The 23,108-nt window shown below is 43.6% G+C and overlaps 1 protein-coding gene across 1 annotated transcript in view; it reads left to right on the forward strand.

Moving 5' to 3' along the window:
• Positions 1 to 22,023, forward strand: part of MSANTD3 (Myb/SANT DNA binding domain containing 3) — a 37,361-nt gene extending 15,338 nt beyond the window's left edge. Inside the window, exon 3 of the mRNA XM_090049465.1 lies at positions 1,257 to 22,023. Coding sequence (XP_089905591.1) covers positions 1,257 to 1,666 — 410 coding nt within the window. The 3' untranslated portion in view covers positions 1,667 to 22,023. The remainder of the gene's footprint in view (positions 1 to 1,256) is intronic.
• Positions 22,024 to 23,108: the final 1,085 nt, after the last annotated feature.

The following is a 23,108-nucleotide window of genomic DNA, read 5'->3' on the forward strand; positions in this document are numbered from 1 at the left end:
CTGCTCTAGGGTTTCTTCATGTGCAGCAGTGCACATGTAGACACCGAGCCAACGGGCCGGGTCACAGAAGTGCTTCGGTGCAGGGGCTGCCTGCTGCACTGAAACACTCTCCTGCCCTGCCCCAGCTAGCCCCTCTGCAGCACACTGAGCCCAGTCAGAGCAGGTCTGGGCTAGCAGGTGGCTCCCTGGGCTCCCTGCCAGCGAGAGCTGCTGTGACCTGGCTCAATGTGCTGCGCTCCAGGTACGTGTGTAAATTGTGTGCCTGGGAGCAATAAATTGCAGAGCAATAAGCTCAGCAGTTTATTGCTGCTTCCTAATGGCACATATAGATGTGCCCACTGTGTATTTTTTTACTCAATAAGAGGCACACCTACTCAAGACGTTTACTGTGCAGTTGACTAACCGCAGTAAATGTTTCGGTATCTACATATGTGGCCCTCTTAGGATGCACAAAGCTAGTACACTCTGCAGCAGTGCAGTCTTGTAAAATACAAGTACTACCTTATTGCAGAGTTTTTTTCAGGCACAGCAGCACATGGGTAGAAACCACCCTGGCTGGCTGAGCCACAGGGTTTCTCAGTATGGGGTTAGCTGGCAGACAGTCCTTGCGCTGTGGCATCCTGTGCTCCAGGCAGCTACTCAGCAGCACATGGAGACGGGGTCAGGGTTGCTCTCCCTTTCTCCATGTGCTGCCAGGTGGTTGCCTGGGGAACAGGGTTCCTCAGTGCAGGGGCTGCCTGCCAGCTAGCCCCACACTAAGGCATTCTGCGCCCCAAACCAGACAGGGCAGCATCTACATATGTGCTGCTGCGCACAAAAAATCTCCAGAGCAATAAGGTCCAAAGTTTATTCATGCGCATTAATCACATGTATAGATACGCAGAAGTAGTTCAGTTCATTTCTGTGGAAATATCGGTATTTCTCAAAGTGAATCAAGTGGCATAATTAGTATAAAATGCATTCCTGTGGTGTGTATGACTGGTATTTTAAAGACCAAGTAATATGTCTTCTGTTTTATTGCAGATAGTAGCTCATCAACTGTGAATCTCCTAAAATTGGAGCAAGATTCAAACTCTTACACTTTAATGTTGTAAACAGAACACAAGTATCATAGATAAGATTATTATCTGGTGGCATCTAGATTATATTAAAGAAATGTACTGTTTATTTGGACTGATGGCTGTATATTTATTGCTTATACAGTAACTTTGCTGATCGAGAAAGGAATATTAATAAGACTTTTTTCTGTCTTTCAGTATCATTTGTTGTTTCAAATAAAGAACTATGTGATGAAGAGAGAGAATTGGTACATTTCCCAGTATGTGAAGGCACCTCTCAACCTGAGTCGTCCTATTCAGATGTCAGAATAGCAACAGATAAAAACTACAGGAGTAAAGCCACTCAGGAAAGTGCTTTGAAAAAGATGCAAGAGGAGGAACATCACCAGCAAATGTCAATTTTACAACTACAGCTGATACAAATGAATGAAGTGCATGTGGCAAAAATACAACAAATTGAAAGGGAATGTGAGATGGCTGAAGAGGAACACAGGATAAAAATGGAAGTGCTAAATAAAAAGAAAATGTATTGGGAGAGAAAACTGCAAACCATCACAAAAGAATGGCCTGTATCATCCTTTAACAGACCCTTTCCTAATTCACCCTAGAATTTATGGTGACAGAGATTCAGTTTAATTGAGCACAACATAACTATGGTATATTGGATTGAGGGTCTATTAAGATAAATGGAAGTTGTAGCAGAATGGCTGTCCAGTCAATAATGAACATTTTTTTTTCCAGCTAGGAAAACAGATGTGGTTGAGTTCAATAAGGGCAAAGTCTGTAGTTCATTTGTGGGTAAATGAAAATTATTGTCCCCTATTCAACTTTGATATGCACAGTAGTGCATTTAAAGGATGAGTATAATGTTTCTTTTCTTCAGATTCCCAGACACCTGTTTTTACAGTTAGGACATTCTCTTACAGTAGACCCTACTTGAAAGTTTTTTGCAAAATGCTCTAATTTCAGGTTTAGTTGCTTGCTTTCTAGTTTCTTTTTTGTTAGTTGAAAACAAGGGTTGGAGTTGCTTTTTAGTCTTACCCTGAAGAGAGGAGTAATCCACTGATATGCTGGGACAGGGATGGAGAGAGGAATTACTCTATTTTTTTATTTCTTCTCTGCAGCAGGTAGGTAAAAATGAAGGACATCGTGAGGGGACCATTTCAGTAACTAACTTGCAGAGGAGAGAAGTCAGACCCTTCAACAAGATGGTTGATGGAGAAGATGCTTATGTACTGGTCTGCTAGCTGTTGGGGCCATGACAGAGGAGAAGAGGGAAAAAAAGAACTATTCTCTCCCAGGAACTGCTCCTACTTCTGTCTACACCTTGCAGATGCTAGGTTGGTAAGAAGTAGGAAGCGAACTCCTGCAGCTGCTTCAGTGAGAAGCAGCCTCTAAAGGACACTGTTTACCTGTAGTTATTCAGGAAGAGAAGCTTTGCTGCTTAATGAAATTCTTGAAAGGCAGTTGGCCACCCAGCCCATTAGCAGCTTCTTCTTCTACCTTGCAGTATTAGTCCACGACCTCAGTAGCCCAACCAGTGCAAATGGGTCTTGCCCTAATTACAGGTGAGGACTGTGAATCCTGTTAGTCTCTACACCTCCATCCCACCCCCAACCATGCTGCACAGAGCAGGAGGAGGCTGAGTCAGATTCCCACTTCTTGGTACTATGTTTTAGCCTAGTATTTGTCTCAGTGCCTGTGAATTCTCTCTTGGTCCTGTCTCATGTGTTAGCCTAAAGCAACTTCTGCCTCTGCTGTCAGCTAAGGACCCCTACTTTGATGATTTATTTGTATTAGAGTAGCATCTAGAGGCCCAAACAGGAATTGGAGCCCAATTATGTTAGGTGTGATACATATACATAATAAAAGACAGTCCCTGCTCCCAAGCGAAGCCAGGCCTGGAAAATCAGAACTATGATAGAAAATCTAAAGTTATAGAGTACAGGTTTTAGGAGTCTCTTCTCTGAAAAGGTGTTTTGGAGGAGGGGTATAGGAGCATTTTTAAGGCTTGACAGAACATGAGCAAAAATAATACTCATATTATTTAAGTTATAAATTTGAGAATCCTATTATTTTAAATGTTGTATTTCACAGATAATTTATAAAGGCAGATCTATACAGTAGCAATATTTTCTAAGTTAAAGTGTGGATGGTACCCGCTTCCCTCCCAGTGGTCCTCTGATTACAGCCTTTTTTTTTTTGGATTTTCTTTCTGGCTTGAGTTTTCATTTTCACTTTTCTCTGACTTGTTTTCTGGCTTCAGTGCATGCCTGTTAGTTTTGTTCCTGTCTGTTATAATGTGGTGGCAGTGAATGGAGTGATATGAACTTTGTGATATACAAGAAGCACAACTAAGTTAGCTCCTGCAGAAAGACCAAAAAGAATAGAGGTAAAATCTAAAGAGGCAAACCTATTGGATAGGGAAATCTCATTTTTTGTGTGGATTGAACTTTTCTCGTGTAGGAATGGAGCATAGAGTTTAAGAGGAGGGAGTAAGGTAAGAGAGTTTTACCTTGGTCCAAAAGAAACATCATAATAAATGACAGTATGCATAAGTCAATGAGGTGGAGAATGAACGAAGAAAATGTGGTTGGGGAAGGTAATATTTTAGTGTAAGGTTTTGATCTCTGGCTTGGATGGTGTGATGGTGCTTTCACCTGGTGCATGCACCATCTACACCACCACTGAAAGAGGGTGGAATGAGGGATATGTCAAATTATCTACAAAATCATAGAATAGTAAAGTTGTGAGAGACTTCTGGCAGGACACCTAGTCCAGCTTGCTGCTCAAGGCAGGATCATCCCTGATTAAACTGTTCTAGTCAAGCATCTGTCTAACCTACTCTTAAACATCCAAGAATAGAAAGTCATAACCATTCTTGGTAGCCTATTCCAATACTTTAATAAACATCTTCCTAATCTCCAATCTAATTTTTTCCTGCTGTAATTTGGGAACATTTTTCCTAGTTCTATCTCTTACAGCAACAAAGAATAAGCTAGCTCCATCCTCCTTATAGCCACCCTTCAGGTTTCATAGTTTCATAGATGTTAAGTTCAGAAGGGACCTCAGTAGATCATCGAGTCCAAAGCCCTGGCCTGAGGAGGAAAGAGTGCTGGGGTCATATGACCCCAGCCAGGTGCTTGTCCAGTCTCCTCTTAAAGACCCCCAAGGTAGGGGAGAGCACCACCACCCTGGGGAGCCCATTACAGATTCTGGCAACCCTCACTGTTAAGAAGATCTTCCTGATGTCCAACCTAAATCTGCTCTCTGTCAGTTTGTGGCCATTGTTCCTGGTTATTCCAAGGGGTGCCCTGGTAAACAGAGCATCTCCTATTTCTTGCTGCCCCTCCTGATGAATTTGTAAAAGGTATTTATAATCAGTTACCAAATCCCCACGTCAGTCCATACTAAATAATCCTAATTCTTTAGGATTCCTTCTTGTATAAGGAATGTTTCTCAGGTGTCTGATCATTTGTTGTCATTCTCTACTGTAGTCTTTCTAATTTGTCCACATATCTTAAAGCAAGGGTCCCAAAACTGAACCTGGTGAGGCCTCACAACTACTGAACCTGATTCTCAGAGTGGGAGAATCACTTGTCTTATTTGCAAGTGACACTTCAGTGGGAACTCCACTTGATATCTCATCCCAACTAGACATGTAGGGCCTTTGTACATGCAATAAAATTGGTCTTTAATACAGCTTAAATGCCCTTCTGCACCGCTTTAGCGGCGTTGCTGTTACATGCTCAGCGGCATATTCCACTTTACATGACTTTCTAATGTAGCAAGGTAAAACCCATCTGAGGTGTTCTAGTTTGCTACCTAACAAAGTCCAACAGTACATGGGGCACTGGACGCTAACATGCTCAGGGAAGCTCGGGTTTAGCGGGCTTCCAGCACCCCATCCACCGTCCCCGCTGCTTTCTCCTGCCACCAGCACACCCAGCCATCCTCTTGGCACCTTGCAGCTCTACCCCAGGGACAAGCCAGCCATTCCCAGGCAGTCCCAGGTGGTGGGAAGGCAGCAGGAATAGTGCACGGGGTGCTGGAGCTTACCTGCCTCTCCTGTGGCAGGGAAGAGGAGCGAGCTACCGGTGGGGCTGAGTTACAGGGGACCCCAGTGCTTCCCTCCACGATGGCAGTACCCCCCAGGCAGCACCCACCTACTGGCACCTGGCCTGGATGGTTCCAGGAGGCACCACCGCCACACAGGGAAGCACCAGGCCCTGTGCAGCTCAGGCAAGCAGGCTCTGGGAAAAAAAAAAATTGGGCTCCTTGCTGCTTTTTTTTCCCCCTCAGTCGAGCCTGCTTGCATGAGCTGCCATGGGTTGCATAGCCCCTGAGCTCTGTGGGGCCTGGTGCTTCCCGCCATGGTGGTGGAACCACCCAGGCCAGGTGCGAGCAGGGAGGTGCCACATGGGGGGGCTGCCGCTGCGAAGGGAAACACTGGGCCCTGCACAGCTCAAGGACCACTCAGCCTGCTGGCAGCTCACCCTTCCCCCTCCCCCCACCAAGAGAGAGCCAAGTAGGCTCAGAAAAAAAAGGGATCAGGCCCCCTCACCCTTGTGCATGTGACGAGGGGGGTGTTAGTTCTCCTTAAATGGAAACAGTGGCTTTTAAAAAAAACACCGTTTCAATTTAGAGAGAATTAAACCCCTGTGTTCTGTGTACAAGCACCCTTAACCATTGAGCTGATGAGCGCAATGATTTACCAGTTATGTATCTACCTTACAGTACTTTCATCCAGTCCAGTGATTCCCAGTTGGGGTGCAGCAAGATTCATTTAAGGGTGCTCATTTAAGGGTGCCACACTGCTGATGCCACCAGGTGGAACTGGTCCACTGTATCTCTGTGTTTCAGGATATGCCATGCAGGGCTAGTCTGGAAAATGGCTGTGGCAGGGGAGTCCCTGCATAGCATGACCTAATAAGGAGGGACTGACATGAAGCTGCTGCTACTGCCTGAGAGCCCAGACCAGAAATGCCACTGGCAGATAAGATACATAGGTGCTGCCTCAGCCCCTGCTCTTCTTGGCAGTTTAGAGGCAACCCCTGGGCTTCATGTTTCAAGGCAAAGGGGTTGAGAGTGGGGGCATGCCTCCCTTGCATGAGGAAAGGACTCCCTATGCCCACAACTGTAGGGAATGCTGCTAGAAGTTATACAGGATTCCCTCGTTTTATGCGGGTTCTGTATGTGCGAATTCACTGTTATGCGATGACCCTTTTTATACCAAAAATTTGTTATACGCTAGGTAAATTCACTCCTATGCAATGGGTGTGGTGGAAGCCCAAGTGCTTTGCTCTCTGCTGCAGCTGTGCTGCAACCCCTCCCTGCCCAGCAGTGGGACACACATGGCATCACATGGCTCTTGGGGCAGTGGGGCTCAAAGTGCAGCACTCAGTGGCAGCTGCCTCTACCACACACAGATCGGGGGGCATGTGCCCCCTGGACCTCCGCTTGTCCTATCAGGGCCAGAGCCCCACTCACCCCACCCCCCTGCTCCTGCCTGTGCTCCCTCCCTCACTGCTGGAGCCTTGATCTGCTCCCCCCCACAATGGAACATATCCCTATTTGTTACCTTGTAAAGTGGGTTCCCTTTATGCAAATGTGAGTTATGCACCATTTTCCAGGAACACATGTACAGTATAAAGCAAGGGAAACCTGTAGAGGGTACCTTGAGTCTCAGAAGGCTGAGAAGCACTGACCTAGTCTGCGTTTCCTTAGCTTACTAGTGAGACTATCATGGGAGACTTGTCAAAAGCCTTGCTAAAATTGAGGTGCATCATATCCATTGCTCTTCCCATCCACAGAGCCTGTTACCTTATGGAATGAAAGGCATGCCTTGCTTTTGGTGAATCCATGCTGGGTGCTCCTGATCACCTTGTTTTATTCTGGGTGCCTAGAATACACTCCTTGTTGAGATATTCCATAATCTTTCCTAGAATTGAAGTCTGACTAACTGCTCTTTCATTTCCCAGATCTTCCTTCTTCACTTTCTTAAAGATGGCAGTATATTTGTCCTTTTCCAGTATCTAGGATTGCACCTGACCTCCATGAGTTCTCAAAGATGATGGCCAATGGCTCTGAAATTTCATCAGCCAGTTCTTTAAGTATGCTAGGTTATATCCCATCCAGCCCTGCTGACTTGAAAAATATCTAGTTTCTCTAAGTAAGCCCTAAACCTGTTCTTCCACTACTCTAGGCTGTTTTTTCACCTTCCCTATCTTAGCTGCCAACAACATTCATGATCTGGTAACTGACATGACTTGTTAAGATGGGGTAAAAAGGCACTGAATACTTCAGTCTTCTCTATATCATTGCTTTCTAGACTGCCTTCTGCATTCAGTGAAGAAACCTACATTTTTCTTGGTCTTCCTCTTATTTGTGACAAACTTGTAGACTCCTTTAATCCTTTGCACTCCTTGTTAATTGCATCTAAAATTGCCTTGGTCTTCCTGATTTTTTTTTCCTGTATACCCCTACAATACTTCTGTATTCCTCACTAGTAAAGTAGTCAAATATCCCATTATTGTAGGATTCCTTTTCAAGTTTCAATTCAGTGAAGAGTTCACTGGTTAGTCAGGTTAGCCTGCTACACTTCCTATTTTCTTCCTATTGGGACAGTTTGCTCCTCTACACACACTTAACAGAGTTTCCTTAAGGTACAACCAGCTCTCATGGGCTCTTTTCCCCTAAGACTAGCCTCTCAGGGCATCCTGTCTACCAGTTCCCTGAATTTGCTGAAGTCTACTTTTCTGAAGTCCGGTGTCTATTCTGCTGCTTTCTTTCCCTTAGGATCTTGAGCACTATCATTTCATGGTCACTGTCACTCAAATTACCTTTCACCTTCTCATTCTTAACCAATTCCTCCTTGTATGTGAGCAGCAAATTGAAAAGAGGTTTCCCACCTGCCCAACCTCATCGGCCTCTCTGTCACCGGCACTAAAAAGTTATTCTGGACAATTCAAACATTTGATGGACTGCCTGTACGCTTCTGTGTTACCGTTTCAGCAGATGTCACAGTCACTGAATTTGCAAGATGTGGCCCTCATCAGGTATTTGGAAACTTTGGTTAGTTTTTTAAAGAAAATGTTCTCTACCTCTTCCGTCTGGTGTGGTAAATGGTGGTCTATAACAGACACCCAGTGTAACATCACCTTGTTGTTCTCTCCTCTGACCTTGACCCAGAAACTTTCAACAGACCTGCCTACTTTCCTCTTTGTACTTTATCTCTCTTATTTATAGAGCACTTCAGTTTTTTCCCCATGTTTGTCCTTCCTGAATAATTTATACCCATCCATTATGGGTATAAGTTATTGTACAAACATCCAGTTGTACAAACTATCCCTCCAAATCTGTTATCCTAATTACATTAAAATTCTAATTGTCCTAAAACTTACAGTTTTTTCTGCTTATTTTCCCATGCTTCCTACATTAATGTATTAACATTTTAGGTAACTAACCTAATTTGTCTCAGAGAACATTGTTAATGACTTCTTGGATGCTACAGTACTGCTCCTGACACATTTTATGTTTATGTTCCAAATAAATGTTTGTTTAACTCATTACAAACTGAAAACATGTAAGTGGGAGTTGCCTTCAAGTGGTTGCCTTTTTCGTTCAAAAAAATGTTTGTAATTTATTCTGACACAAAAATGTATGTTTCTTAGCCAGGGCAGTAGGGCCTCTAAACTCAGATACTTGTTTAAAAGAAACAAGGAGATCAAGAAAAGATTGACTAGAGTGTGTTTATACTGGGCATGATACTCATAATACTCAAATGTAATCCTCATGAGATGTCTGGAGATATTATAACCTTGATAATGTAAAAAGTTGGTGACAGGCCCTGGGCAGATGAATGCATGGCATTTACATATACCAGTTTAAATTACACTGGAATAAGGAACAGGGAGAGATGTGTAGCTATCTCAGAGTAGCTGATATAGAAGATAACTATAACTGCTCTATGCTGCTAGACAGCAGGGGAGAAGAAAATAGCCTTTTTATCTTCATGAATGGCAGATGATTCCTGAACAGGAATAGCTTATACTCGTACAGTTTTTTATCTTAGATTCAAGAGGAATTCTGCATTGAATGGAGCAAACTTAACATAGTTTAGGGTTTGCATCATCTGTTTAGTGTTTTTATTTACTACTTTTATATCACTGTAATACTGATTTTCTCAATGTAAGTTTTTAACCTGACCAGGGCTAGAACCATCCATAAATGGGGGAAAAAAAGATTCAGTTAGAGAATTAGAGAAATATGTGATGTAAAACATACCTTAGCTCACTGCTTATCTTCCAGCATCACAGGATCTTTCCCTATAATGTCTTTTGTGTGCTTTGTCCAGACTTCATTTAAATTACTTCAGGGATGGAGCTTCCCCCATGCTGTTGAGAAACTATTCCATGATATAAAAGATCTCACTGCTAGGAATTTTTTTCGTGGTATTAAATTTTAAGATTTCTTTTCATCTTAGTCTTTTTTATTCCTGGTAAGTTCTCTCACACCTTGGACAACACTTAAAGTTGCCCTTCTCCGGTCTTTCTAGTCTGAAGTCTCCAGCTTCAGAATTTCATTTGTTTGTGCATAATTACATCCTCCATTCATTGTTTGTTCAAGCTGTTTGGATTTATTTATAAATATTTCTTGTCAGTAAATCCCAGAAGCCCTAAAATGTGTTATTGTTCTCTTACACCTTTCTAAGTATTCCTTGAGGGGGTAGGAAGCACCTGGACCAAAGTAATCCTTATGTTTACTTCACAGACAATATGTTATACCAGGGAGGTTCAATGCTTGGGGTTTGGTCTGGTTCTTCATATGAAGAGAAGCTAGTAATTCCTTCACATATTCATGCTGTCCAAAATCACATTAGGCTTTTTTTTGTGTTCCTGCTATGTCACAACAGAACTTGGGTGCCTATACATGAGCAGGGAGACTGCTCTGACATGCTTTAATTACAGCATGTCAGAGCAGACTTGACTGATGGCTTGATTAAGTCTGCTGGAGAAGGGTAATTACCACACTCCAGCAGCCTCCCTTGTCTTACCTCCATCATCTCCATGCTTCAAAATGGCAGCTGGGTGCTTTATCTAAATCTAATTCAAGCTTTAGATAAAGCACCCCTGCTACCATTTTGAAGTGAGTGGATGCTGATGCACGAGATGCCCTGGGTGCTTTAATTAGAGCAGCTCTCAGAGCTGCTCTAATTGAAGCGCCCTCTCCCCACCCCCTATTCCTGGAGCACATTTATAAATGCCCCTAGATTGCTATAAACTAGTATTAATCATTTTCAACATTCCCCGCCACCCCAATGTTTTTTCTTTGGCCTTTATGTGTTTCCCAGCTGTATACATTTGCATATTTGCAGATAAAATCTCATATTGGTCTTTTCTGATTCTTTCCTGAATTGCCCTACCCAAGATATATGTACAAAGTGGGTCCTATAGACTTGTGTTTTCTCACACAGTCAAATCTAGTTATTTTGTCAACCCAAGGGGATTGGTAACAATGACTAATTTTCCATGCTTTGTTGTTGGCAGTCCCTTGAGTTGACTTGAGTCCAATCCTTGAGCCCAGATCTGTCTGCAAAAGTCACAGGCCTTTCCACAGGGGAGAGTAGATTGCAGGCTGAAATCCATCTCCTTTTCCTTCCTCCACTCCCTTTTCTCTGCTTTGAGGGCAAGACACTTTACCTCAAAACAGGCTGCTGCTTGGTTAAGGTGGTTTCATTCATGTCGATCAGCAGCCAGCTTATCCTAACTCTTGATGCCAGCATCTGTTTTCTTGAGGTATGCCTTCAACATGTCCTTGTAGTGTTTCCTCTGGCCACTGCAAGATCTTAGGCCATTACTAAGCTGAGAGTACAACACTTGTTTTGGGAATGAAGAGTCTGGCACCACCCATACAATGTCCAGATCAGTCAATTTGGGGCTTGAGGATCACCAACTCGATGCTGGTAACATTGGCTTTAGCATGGACGCTGTCAGTTGTGTGGTGATCTTTCCATTTGCCATAGAGGATTTTGTGGAGGCGTTGTTGATACCTCTTCAGGCTCTTGAGGTGGGTGGTAGGTCACCCACATTTCTTATCCATAGAGGAGTGCAGACCTGGATCTTGGTGTCTTTTTGGAGATCATGCTGAATAAAGACACAACGAAGCAACTTCCCAAAGGAGATACTTGTGTACTGGATCTTGTGCTGGTTCTCCACAACAATGTTCACTTTCTGAGAGAGGTGGCAACCAAGGTAGGGGAAGTGCTTGACTACCTCCAGGGTCTTTTCTCAATGGTAATTTGGGGAGGGGAGTCACATTCATGGCCTGGAGCAGACTGATAGAACACTTCAGTTTCAATGTTGAGAGAAAGGCCCAAAGTTCAGTAGGCTTCTCCAAAAAAGGTTCAGCATAATCTGGAACAGGGGTGTGCAATTATTTTGGGCAGAGGGCCACTTAATGAATTTTAGCAAGCTATTGAGGGCTGCATGGGTAGCCCTGCCCCTTGACAGGTGCCCTGCCCCTGGTTGCCCTCTTGGGACCAAAAGTCCTATCCCTTAATCCAGTGGTTCTGAACTGGGGGTACATGTACCCCCAGGGGGTATGTGAAGCCTCATCGGGGGTATGTGAGATATGTTTGAAATTGCTGGGGTCTTACTGCTGTAAAATGTCCATGCACATGGAAACCAGATATCCTACTCCTGCTCCATACCTCAACCTCGCACAGAAACATCACTCCTAGAGGGTATGTGAGTTCTCACTCTGAAACCAAGGGATACGTCGACTAAAAAAGGTTCAGAACCACTGCCCTAACCCCTAAACTTTGCCACCAGAAATCCCTCCCCTCACACCCGGAAGTACTCCTTGCAGCAAGGGGTTTTGCCATTTCAGAACCAGAAAAATACCAAATTATATTCCAAAAAGCGAACATCTAAAACACTTATTAATTTGATTTCAAAAAATATTTTTGCCCAGGTTTACACGTTTGTGTAGTGTACATAGAGGTGATTGCACAATAGCTTAAAATGAAGTCTTATGCTTGTATACTGTGGGGAGGTATAGGCTTGTGGGGAGCTGTGTGCGTGTGGGGTGAGGGAGCATGTGGGGGGGTGGCTATGTGGGGTGTGGTCGAGTATGTGGGTGGTGGGGGGACATGTGTGTGGGAAGGGTGACTGGGGTGTGTGAAGCTGTGTGGATGTGGGGGTCTGCATGTATTGCAGTGTGAGGGAGTGCGTGGGTGAATGTGTATGGTGGGGTGTGCATATGGGACTCGCCCTACGAACACACACATACACTTTGCCCGTGCCTGCATACGCACACACACACACACACTCTGCCTGCCTGCACGCGCGCATGCACACGCACACGCACACACACACACACTCTTTCTCTCGCTTTCTCTGCCCCTGCCTGTGTGCTTGCACGCGCACATGCACACCCATACCATTGGGCCCTGTGCTTCCTGGTGCATGCAGTTGGGAGCCACGTGATACTGGAGCAGGGTGGGGGCAGGAAGCAGGGAAATGCTTGGGTGTGGGCAGGGCTGGGCTCCTGCCTCCTGCTTCCCCTGGGTCCTACTGCCCCTGGCTCCTGTCCTTTTTGACAGGCAGCCAGGAGCAGATAAATATTTTCAGAATTTTTTAGGGGGTCCCGTGAGCCAGATAGAATGGCTTGGCAGGCTGCATCCAGCCCATGGGCCATAGTTTGTCCACCCCTGGTCTGGAGGCTGTTCACAGTGTGTTCAGAGATGGTGCAGTTGTCAACTTATTGAAGGTTAAGGGTGGCTATTTTGGTGCTTTGGTCTTCAAGCAAAAATGACCCAGAATGAAGAGCCCTCCATCTGCTTGGTATTCAGTGTCAACTCTGGAAAAAAGGCAATCCTTAATGAAAACCAAGACGATTTTCAAAAAAATGGAGAAGAGTTGGGGTGATGGCAAAATAATCATTGTGGCATAATTCCATAATTGCTATGAAGTAAAATAGCCAGTTAAGGATTTTTGCTTTGCATTCATATATACACTCATAGCTCAAAAATGTGTGCAGAGCCAAGAAAAGCAGTGAATACTTTGTGAATGTCAGCTACCTTGACAGGTGTTATGAAGGGTATAGGTCAGTATCTTTAAGCTGATTAATTATTAGGAGCAAATTTCATTGTGATTAGTCTGAGGGTATGGAAATGACTGATTTAACAGACAAGAAATAAAGCAATGTATTTTGTTTACAAATCAGTAGGACTGGCAGGGATTCAGTGCACTGACTAAAGGAGCTTAGTGATGATTTAATAACTAGATTTCATTGTACTTCCACAGAAGTAGGTTCTATGACAGTGACTTACGCCTTCCTCTAAATTCTTCTACAGGGCATCCTAAGACAGAAACTGGGTTGGGGGAGGCAGGTGAGCTGAGAGAAGCAAGTGGGTGTTGGAGAATGTAGTCCAGTTCTACAGAGCTTAGGCAGGAAAAACCATGACCCTATCCTGTATAGGATCTCTTTTCTTAAATTCACATTCAGTGCCAAATCTTAATTCAGAGGCATAATGTTTGCACAACATGACACTTCACAAGATGCAGTAGTGTCTATTTTTCATGGGCACGAAGCGTTTCCACCAGACACTTGCATGGAGACTAGGCCTTACCATGAGAAGGAGACTTCATTTCATTTTTCTCTAATTTCTCTAGGATCTGTAATTTTTCCTATCATCTTCCTTGTGCTCACACCTGGTTTTTCTTTTTTGCTGTATCACATAATGATTTTTCTGTATTTCTTTCCTTCAGAATTTTGGAACCATAAAAAAAATGGTTCACTAATTCAGCCTTACTAAATTTACTTTAGATTTATTTCCCTCCCCCTCGCCCCCATCTCTTTTTTGTCGGAAGTGGGGGTGTGGCAGCATCGAGCAGGGAGCTCCAGCAGGCAGCCACGGAGGCATCAGCAGTGGGGGCGGGCCAAGCAGGGAGCTTCCACAGGCAGCCACAGCGGTGTTGGAGGGGCGGGCAGGGCAAGCACTGACCAGTGGTTGGCAACCACCCACAGACGCTGCCAGCAACAACAGCAGCAGCTACTGACGATTGGGGACAGCCCGCAAATGCCACCTGTGATGTTGGCAGTGAGGGATGGGGAAGTAGCAAGCATCAACTGCCCACAAGCACTGCTGGCAGTGTCGGTGGCACTTTTCGCAGGGGGTGCACTGCCAATCTCAGGGGGTGCATATGCACTTGCATACATCCGCTACGTGTTGCCAGTGTTTTCTTACCATAACTATGGTTGCTCTTAGGAAGCTTCAGCCACATTCTTCGACACTCCAAAACTCCTACTGCTCGGTTATTCACTCAAGTTACTTTCTAATCCTAGTGTTCTTTTCCTGGTATCTAATACTGAAACTGCTTATTACTAGGAGTAGTCCAGAGGAGCAAGCAGGACTATTAAGTAAAGCACTGGAACAGGCTACCCAGACAGGCTGTGGAATTTCCATCAGGTTTTTAAAATCTGGCTAGACCAAGCCTTGGCTGGGATGATATAATTGGGGATGGCCCTGCTTTGAGCAGGGGGTTGGACTAGATGATCTCCTGAGATCCCTTCCAAACAATTTTTAGGGACCTATTGAATTCATGGGGGAAGTAGGGTGTGCAGTGGCTCCTTTAATCTTGCATGTTTCCCCATGTGTACCTTGCCCCTTCCCCTCCCCCCACCCCCCTGCTGCTGATTAGCAGAGGACCCCACCACTCCTTCCTGATCAGCAGGGAAGCTAAAATTCCAGTTTTAAATATAATGCCATTTTTGCCTCCCCACCAATCAACAGCAAACAGCAAGGCTGTCTGGGGCCCCTCAGCCAATCAGCGGCAGGAGGCAAAAATGGCACAATATTTAAAACCGCAGTTTTTCCTCCCCATTGATCAGGAACAAGCCACAAGTGGGGCCCCTCCACCAATCAGCAGAGGGGTGGGGGACATGGGGGAAACCTGTAAAATTAAAGGAGCCACAGTGCACCCAACTTCTGTCATGAATTCGGTAGGTCATTACTAGTTTTCTATGATTGTGTTTATACTTCTAACTTCTATTCTTGTAGCATTAGTATCCTTGTCTTTATGCTGTTTTGATTCTGTTTCTTACTGTTTTCATATAGTTAGCAGTCACTTTCTCTAATCTTCACTATTAATAGCCCATTTGAAACTAATTCCTCCCTGTTAAATATAGATATGATAGGGTAAATGCATCAAATTTGATACCTTTACATCGTTAAATCACTTTTGTACCACTTAGGAACCTTTTAAGTGATAGTTGTTTACATTTTGCTGAACTGGAAAAGTGCACCAAGAATAGTCTTGTCATATTCAGATGTTCAGATACCCTATGCAATGATGTTTTGAATATGTCAGGCAACAGAGACCGTTTAACATTCATTCATGCCCTATGTCCTTACCCAATGGATTTTCTTAAATTATCTAAGTCAGGGGTGTCTTATTTTTAAATGGCTGCGATTTGCAAGCTGCACTGCTTCTACTCTCCACCCCTCCACAACTTGGCTGTACTGAACCACACTGTGTGCAGGTACTGCCTCTGGACAGTGATACCTGTGGGGTTGGGGTCAGGAAGTGGAGGGAAGGGGAACCTGGAATCCTTGGCTTTTGCTGCTGCAGTGAAAGCACTGGGAAAGTGGTGGCCAGGTGGGAGCCCAGGGGCTGCAAATTCACTTGCGGGCTGCATGCAGGCTTCAGGCCACTAGCTGGACAGACCTGTGCTGAATATCTTTCTGAATACTTGTGACACCCATCCAATGTTTCTTCCTATCTCTAGACAAATATACAGAAACGTAACAAGTGTATCCTTGTATACTAATATACTACTAAAATTCTATTATTTGGAGTGATAAACCAAATGCAATAAGATGGTAGACGTAAGAGGAGAAAAATGTTACATAATTTTTGTAAATATTAAGGCAGATAATCAGTGATTTTCTAGGGAAAAAGAAGGTAATTTGTAACCATCAAAATAAGAGAAGATGCCAATAAGAACACAAGTTCTTTACTCTTCCAGTGCCATGGAATCAATCGTGTTTTGTTAAATTTCGGGGGGAAAGGGGGAGTGCGCATGTGCGCACGTACGTGTGAGTGCATGTGAGATTTTTTGCATAAAACCTCTCAGTTCACTTAGATGCAAAGAAAGTGTCCAGAGGAATGCTGGCAGGTGTACTGGAACAATAAAAAGTAAAATGGGACTCTGCAAGTTGTTGCCCTGAATTTTTTGCCATTGTAGTCAGGAAAGGGTTTATTTATTCCACCATATTATCATTCATTCTGTTAGCACTGAGCATATAAAACGTTATCTAGACAAAGTGTACAGCATCCAGAAGAAAGACACCTTTAAAAACTTTTGTTCACATCACCATATTATCATTTCAGTGCTATTGGTAAACAAATCTTTAGAAGCTACTGGTTCTACTCATTTCAGACTAGGTATGCCTACAAAAATTCAGATACATAACCAGAGTTTGGACACTCTCCACAGTCTCCTTCCTCCCTTCAGTACTCTCCCCTTCTAACAGACCTGTCCATCTGGCTGTACTACTTGCTTTGCACAGAATACCGCTGGTTTGTTCGGTCTTGGCAGCATGTTCTGTTTCAGGGGAGAATGTGTATGGACCAGACTCCACCCCCTACTCCACCCCAACAAAGCATCCCCGGCAGTATGGTCTTTCCTAAAACCCATATTCCCAATGTTTCCCTTTATTTGTATTTTGCTTGAGACAGTGTGAAAAAATAGAAGTCTAGAGTCTAGCTGCAGTTGCAAATTGCTCATCACAAACAGTTGTACAGGTTTGCTCTAGGACTCATTTAATTCTGTGACTTCTCCCTCCAGGACTTTTTATTCCTCTGTCTAACTCTTATATCTCAGATCTACACAGGAACCTACCAAATCTGGTTATCAGAGGGAGTTAGCTGAATTGTTCTTCATCAGTACTATGGTCATAAAACAGGATGTTGCCACCTATGTCAAATGCTTTCCTTCCCCCCCACTTCTCTCCAGATAACCTCCTTCTGAGGAGATGGACATTTTCCTCTCACCTAGCCCTAGATCAGTTTCCAAATACCTACCTTTATCTGACAGTCATGGCCATCAGTAGGAAGGCCTCCAGAATTGGTAGGCCTAATTACTTGCTGTATCTTCTAGTGAATTGAAACGGAGTAAATTTGGGGGTTATATACACTCTAGAATTGCATGTTGTATACCAAAACTATGAGATTGATCAGAGCACTTGCAATACAATAAGTAGGCTTCCAGAACATGCTGGGCTATGCAACAGTAAAAGAAGGAATGAGGAGGAGGGCTTTAATGTAGTTAATAGGAGTCACACTGTTGTGATGGAGGAATGCACCTGACAATTAAGCTGGGGTGTTTGTTTGCTTGCTTGAATTTTAACATTAAAAATCAGCAAGTCATACAACTGATCTTGACCTGAATTCCCTGTTTTTTGGTAAAAAGAATAACTAAAAACATTCTCTTCCTTTCTTAGCTTTTTTTCTATCCTGTTCAGCAGAGAAGTCTATTTCCTAAAAAATAAAAAACGGGACCAAAATAATAAAAAAAAAAAAGTGAAATTAAGTTTATTGTCACTTAAAATTGTGTTTTCTCTGTTTTCTTTTTGAGGCTAAAACAGGCTGTGACTCAGTTTCTGGCTCTGGAAGTTACAGTCCCTACTTAACTAATTTTTGTTATAAGACTGGAGGCCATGTAATATGTCACCTGAATCCTATTCTCTCATCTATAGCCTATTTTCAGAGATCCAGATACATGATCATTCAAGAACTGCCCTGTAACTGCTGTTAAAAGCCAAGGTATTATTTACTTTTTTTTTTTTACTAAGACGGTGGTTTACATAGGTTACATCGTTCTGGGAATTCTTCCATGTTGTCTCTGTGCCTACCACAGTGAAAACATGTAAGATTTCCCAAAACTATGTCAGCAGTCCTGCCTCCCCCACTCCCAGCTCACTCCCTAATTCCCAATGAGAGATGCAGATTGGCATACTTGTGGCTGAGAATGTTATTTATTGACAGAAGTCAAACTATAAATGAAGTACATTTGCATGTGACTGACATTGTACTGCTGTTCAATCCAGGCATTAAAATACTTGTTATTCTCAGTAAATTAAGATGTTTGTTGTATAACCATCTAGGTCTTCCAAAGAACTTGGTGATCACCTGTCTTCAGCATTCAGATACCTAAGGCTGTTGGTTTTGGCGAGTTTGAACTAATGCATAAATGGTAAATCTTATTTATTTGCTAACGGTCTCTGAGATACTATAGTATCCTGAGATGCCACTTCCCAGGAAGTTCATATCAGGTGGGCTACTTATTGGGTCTGGTATTATATCAGTAAGTAATATTTCTTCCTCCCAGTTTTTGTCTTGGTTACTACCATTGAAATGCTCAGCTTTAAAAAAGCAAGTGATGTTAGCATTACCCTTTCATCATATAAATATTGTGCGTGTGCGTGCGCACGCGCACACACACACACTTCAACAAGATTAAAAAAGCCATATTCATACTTTCATACTTCTGCCACTTGTGTTTGTTTGTATTTTCCACCATTGTGCATAGATCTTTTATTAAAGTATCGTGGGCTAAAATAGTGAGAGCTGGGGCCAGATTCTAGTTGGCTTCTGGGTTCTAGTTGTTAATGATAGCCATTTCAGCTTTTTAATCAGCATGTATTAATTAAATTCAATCTAATGTAGTATAAAATATACAAACAGTTCTGGCAGTAAAGACCAGGACCTCCCCTCCCGGAAGAGCGTTACAACCATTAGGCTTCAGAGGCAGACTTGTTCTTGTTTGCTCACTTTTTATGCATCTTACATCAGGCAATTAGTTAAAGGCAGAAGGGCTCTGGAAGCAGAGAAAGTTTGCATTATTAGTTGCCCCGTGGCCACAGGTGACTGGTGCCTCCTGAGACTGGGGGGGCGGGGCACAAATTGTGGGCAGCAGTGTCAGCAGCGGGATGGTGAGCAGTGACCACCCGCAGAAGCTGGCGGCAGGAGGGGTGAGCGGCAACCACTCGCAGAGCAGGAGGTGGCGGGGTGGCAAGCAGCAACTGCCCACAGAAGCCAGTGGTGGCAGAATGGCAAGTGGCAACCACCTGCAGAAGCCGGTGGGGGGGGCAAGCAGTGACCAGCCGCAGATGCCAGCAGCAGTAGGGTGCCAAATGGTGACTGCCCACAGAAGCTGGTGGCAGTGGCAGCGGTGTGGCAGGGTGGCAAGTGGCAACCGCCCCCAGAAGCCAGCAGCAACATCATCAGTAGCCAATCTCAGATGGGGCACATGCCCCCCTGTGCTCCTCCTCCCAGTGGCCCAGCTTCAATGGTACAGATGAAGACTACTGTCTCTTAGTTTGTTCTATATCCTAATGGTTAGGGTGTTCTCCTAGCCACTGGTAGATATAGGTTCAAATCACTTTAGGAGATAGAAGACCTTAGAACCGCAGTTTTGCTTCCTGGCTGAGTGCTGTTACCATAAGGCTGTTGGTGAAAAAGTGGGTATTGGTACACCACCACTCATATTGCTCTTCTCTGAAAACCATTAGGCAGCTATCCTTAAAATTAAGACGAGGTATTGTGAATACCTTAGTCTTTGAGAGAAACAGGAATGCAGATGCTTTGTGCTTACTGTTTCCTAATAGTTGTCTCTAGGCATCTTCAGGCTGCCTGAATTCTACCTTGGAGATATCCACTGCTCCCCATCCTCTGTATATAGTACCAGAACACCTCAGCCTGAAGTGCTTCTGATGTCTTTCCACTGATTGTATAGAAATCCTGGGCTTCTTACCCAGTCACCCTATATTTCTTGTGGAGGAAATACTTGAGGACTGGTGATGCCTCAGAATAGAGACATAAGGAAGTATTCTGAATCTTGGCCCTGGTCTTGTCTTATTATTTCAGATCCTAGATGTCTAGATGTCTTGTTGTTTTACCTATAATGAAAGACAGTGAGTGAAAACCCTAAATGCAAAGGATAACATCTTCAGGGTAATTCCAATCCTGCAGAACCAGGATATGCTTTCTTAATTTGCAGCCTTAATCTTATGGTAGTGTTTTTCATTTTCCAGTCAGAATTACTATGGCCTTCTTATGACTGACTCATGTCCAACATTACTGACATGGCTGTAGGTCCTATCTTTTATAAGTTTTGAGCATGTGTAGCTCCTATTATCTTCAGTAGGATTTATGAGGACTTACACAAAATCAGGCCAAAGACTAGAGTTGGAATTTTCAAAAGATTGTGCCAGAGAACTATGCTGAGACCCCAGTTTCAGTGGGAGCCGAGGTTTTAACTTGTGAAAGTTTCTGTCTACAAGGATGATGAGCAAAAATTAATATTTTTGTATATGGCTTTGCTCTCTTCTTTCTGTGATCTTTGAGGCATTCCTTGACAAACCAACGGTAATTTGCCTATAAATACTGAGTTTACAAAATTATTTTTTACACTATCCAGTATGCACAGGAATAAAGACAAGAATGCATTAGACAGAATGTTCTTTTCAAATATGGTGTTGCTTTCATACCCATACTTCACCCCTGTAGAGGTACATTAGCTTGGTCCTTTTTCAAGAATGCTCTTGTTTTCCTGAATAAAATTTAGCTTTTAACTTTACTATGGTGATGACTCAGGGTATTGTTGAAGGTTATTGTGAATTTTCTCTCTCCATTTCTATTTTGTTTTATCCTGCAGAAACTAACCTTACTTTACATCTATGTTTCACCAGCTGTGGAACTACAGATGAATTTCTTTGGTCAAGGAGATTTGTTAGTATATCTCAATAACAAATACTACTCTTGCAGTATGTGCTAAGCATGTTAAAGAACAATGCAGTCTGAATGCAGGAGACTGAAAATACAACCTCCAAAAATACTGCCTGCACAGGACCAGGTGTACCCCATGAAGAAACTTGAATCTAGGTGCCCTGCTACCATTTTTTGTACAAATGGTCAAGCCATCAGGCAGCCACACAATTTACACTGTGTTGTATTTATTCTGTGACATTAGATTCTACTGTATTTTAACAATGTATAAAATTACATTGAACGGTATTTGTGATTTATATAGTTGGTGAGCATCTAATCCAAAATCAGCATTTAAGTGCTGGCCTATTTGTCATAAAATATTGGAAAATGTACACATTTCTTCAATACTATGTATTATAATGGAGTATTAGACGGTATCTCTCGTGATCTTTACTTTTATTGGAATCAGAGTGTATGAAGCTACATTAAAACCTATACACATTAGTCACAAGTCACAAAACCTTTTCTGGCCTAACATTTTTCTAATGCAATGTCAGCCTCCTTTGTCTTACTAGTTAAGCATTGGTTTAGTGTATTTCAGTACCTCAAATACCGTGAAAGTTAGTTCTGCCTCTCAAATTTAGATCCCGGAATTGAACCCTGGGAATTTTTTTAAATGTTTGTCCACAGTTTAGTTTGCCTACCTGGGGATCTCATAGAAAGCATACTTGAGTTTTTGCAAATGTGAAGAACAAGGAATTTTAATTACCAGATCTTTATTGTGTAGTTAGCTTTCACGGCAAAATTCCTTGTTTTTCTATGGAGAAAATAATTTCTTCTACTTTCTAGTAGAAATGGTGGCTAAAGGGATCAAAAGTCTACTTGCTGTCAGGGCTCTAAAATGTGTACTTTTTAGTGGTTGATACAAGAAATTTATCAGCAGTAATATGAGAATGCTAATTAATAATTGTCATAAAGCAAGTTGATTATACTGTATGTCTGAAAGCCACAGAGTCTGTCTTAAGAACAACCAGCTATACATTTAGTGCCTCATTTTTTGGAAAATGTTTAATCATAAAATACTACACATAAATGATTAAGAATTTCTGACAAAAATGTATCAAATTATTATTAAGAGACAATGTATATTCACAGGAAGGTCTCAATAAATCTACTGCTAAGAATTAAGTTAATTTGAATCTATATTGTATTTCTTAAATATAATTGAATGCATAATTGTGCAATCCTTTTTTTTTTTTTTTTTAAAAAGGTAATTTAGCGCTTGTAAGGGGTTGACATCTGTTACCCACAGCCCACTGATCATGGGGAACATAAGCATAGGTTATGAATAGGAACCTGTTCCCTTCATTTGCAAGTGACACGCCTGTTAATATGACCCAATACACTGTTGGACTTTTTTTGCAACAAGAGCACACTGTTGACTCATATTCAGCTTAAGGTCTACCACAACTCCCAGGTCCTTCTCTGCAGTACTGCAGCCTAGCCAGTCACTGCCTGGTCTGTATTCATGTAAATGGCTATTCTGCCCCAAGTGCAGGGTTTAACATTTGTCCTTGTTGAATCTCATCCAATTGATTGCAGGCCATGGGCACCTACACACATGCCTGACACCTGCTCTGATGTGTGCTAATTAGCGTGCACCAGCAGCCCCCTGCTTAGAGTGGGGCTGGGGCAGGTACTGGCCAGCCTGGGCAGGGTGTGGCATGGGATGGAGCCATGAGTGGCTTGTCCAGGTCATGCGGGGAGGCAGGGGGACAGCTCCAGCCACTACACACCCCTGGAGGGCATGGGGGGGTGTGCCCTCTGATCTGTGCATAGGGCAAGGGTGGGATGCTGATCTGGGCTGGGGCCAGGGCTTTATTGGGCTCTTCTTGGGGAGGGGGCTGAGCCAGGGCTGCACTTGAGGGAGGTGGCAGCAGCGCTGGAAGTGGGTGCTACAGCCACCCCAAAATTCTCCATAGCCCCTGCTCCCAGTTCGAGTGCTACCCACCCTGAGTGGAGCCCAGCCCAACACCCCCCAAGAAAGAGCCTGGCACAGCCCCAGCCCACAGTGGCACCCCACCCTCACCCCCACACAGACAGATCCAGGGACACACGCCCCCCATACCTTCCCAGGGTGCATGTAGCAGCAGCAGCTGTCCCCCTTCCCCACACCCCACCAGAGGACCTGCGGCTCCATCCCACGCCCCGCCTCGGCTGGGAAGCACCTGCCCATGCCCCTGCCCCTGCCCCTGCTCCCTCCCTCACTGCA

This window comes from Crocodylus siamensis, chromosome 5, assembly GCF_052110815.1.
Source record: "Crocodylus siamensis isolate JL-2025a chromosome 5, ASM5211081v1, whole genome shotgun sequence".
NCBI classification, from domain to species: domain Eukaryota; kingdom Metazoa; phylum Chordata; order Crocodylia; family Crocodylidae; genus Crocodylus; species Crocodylus siamensis.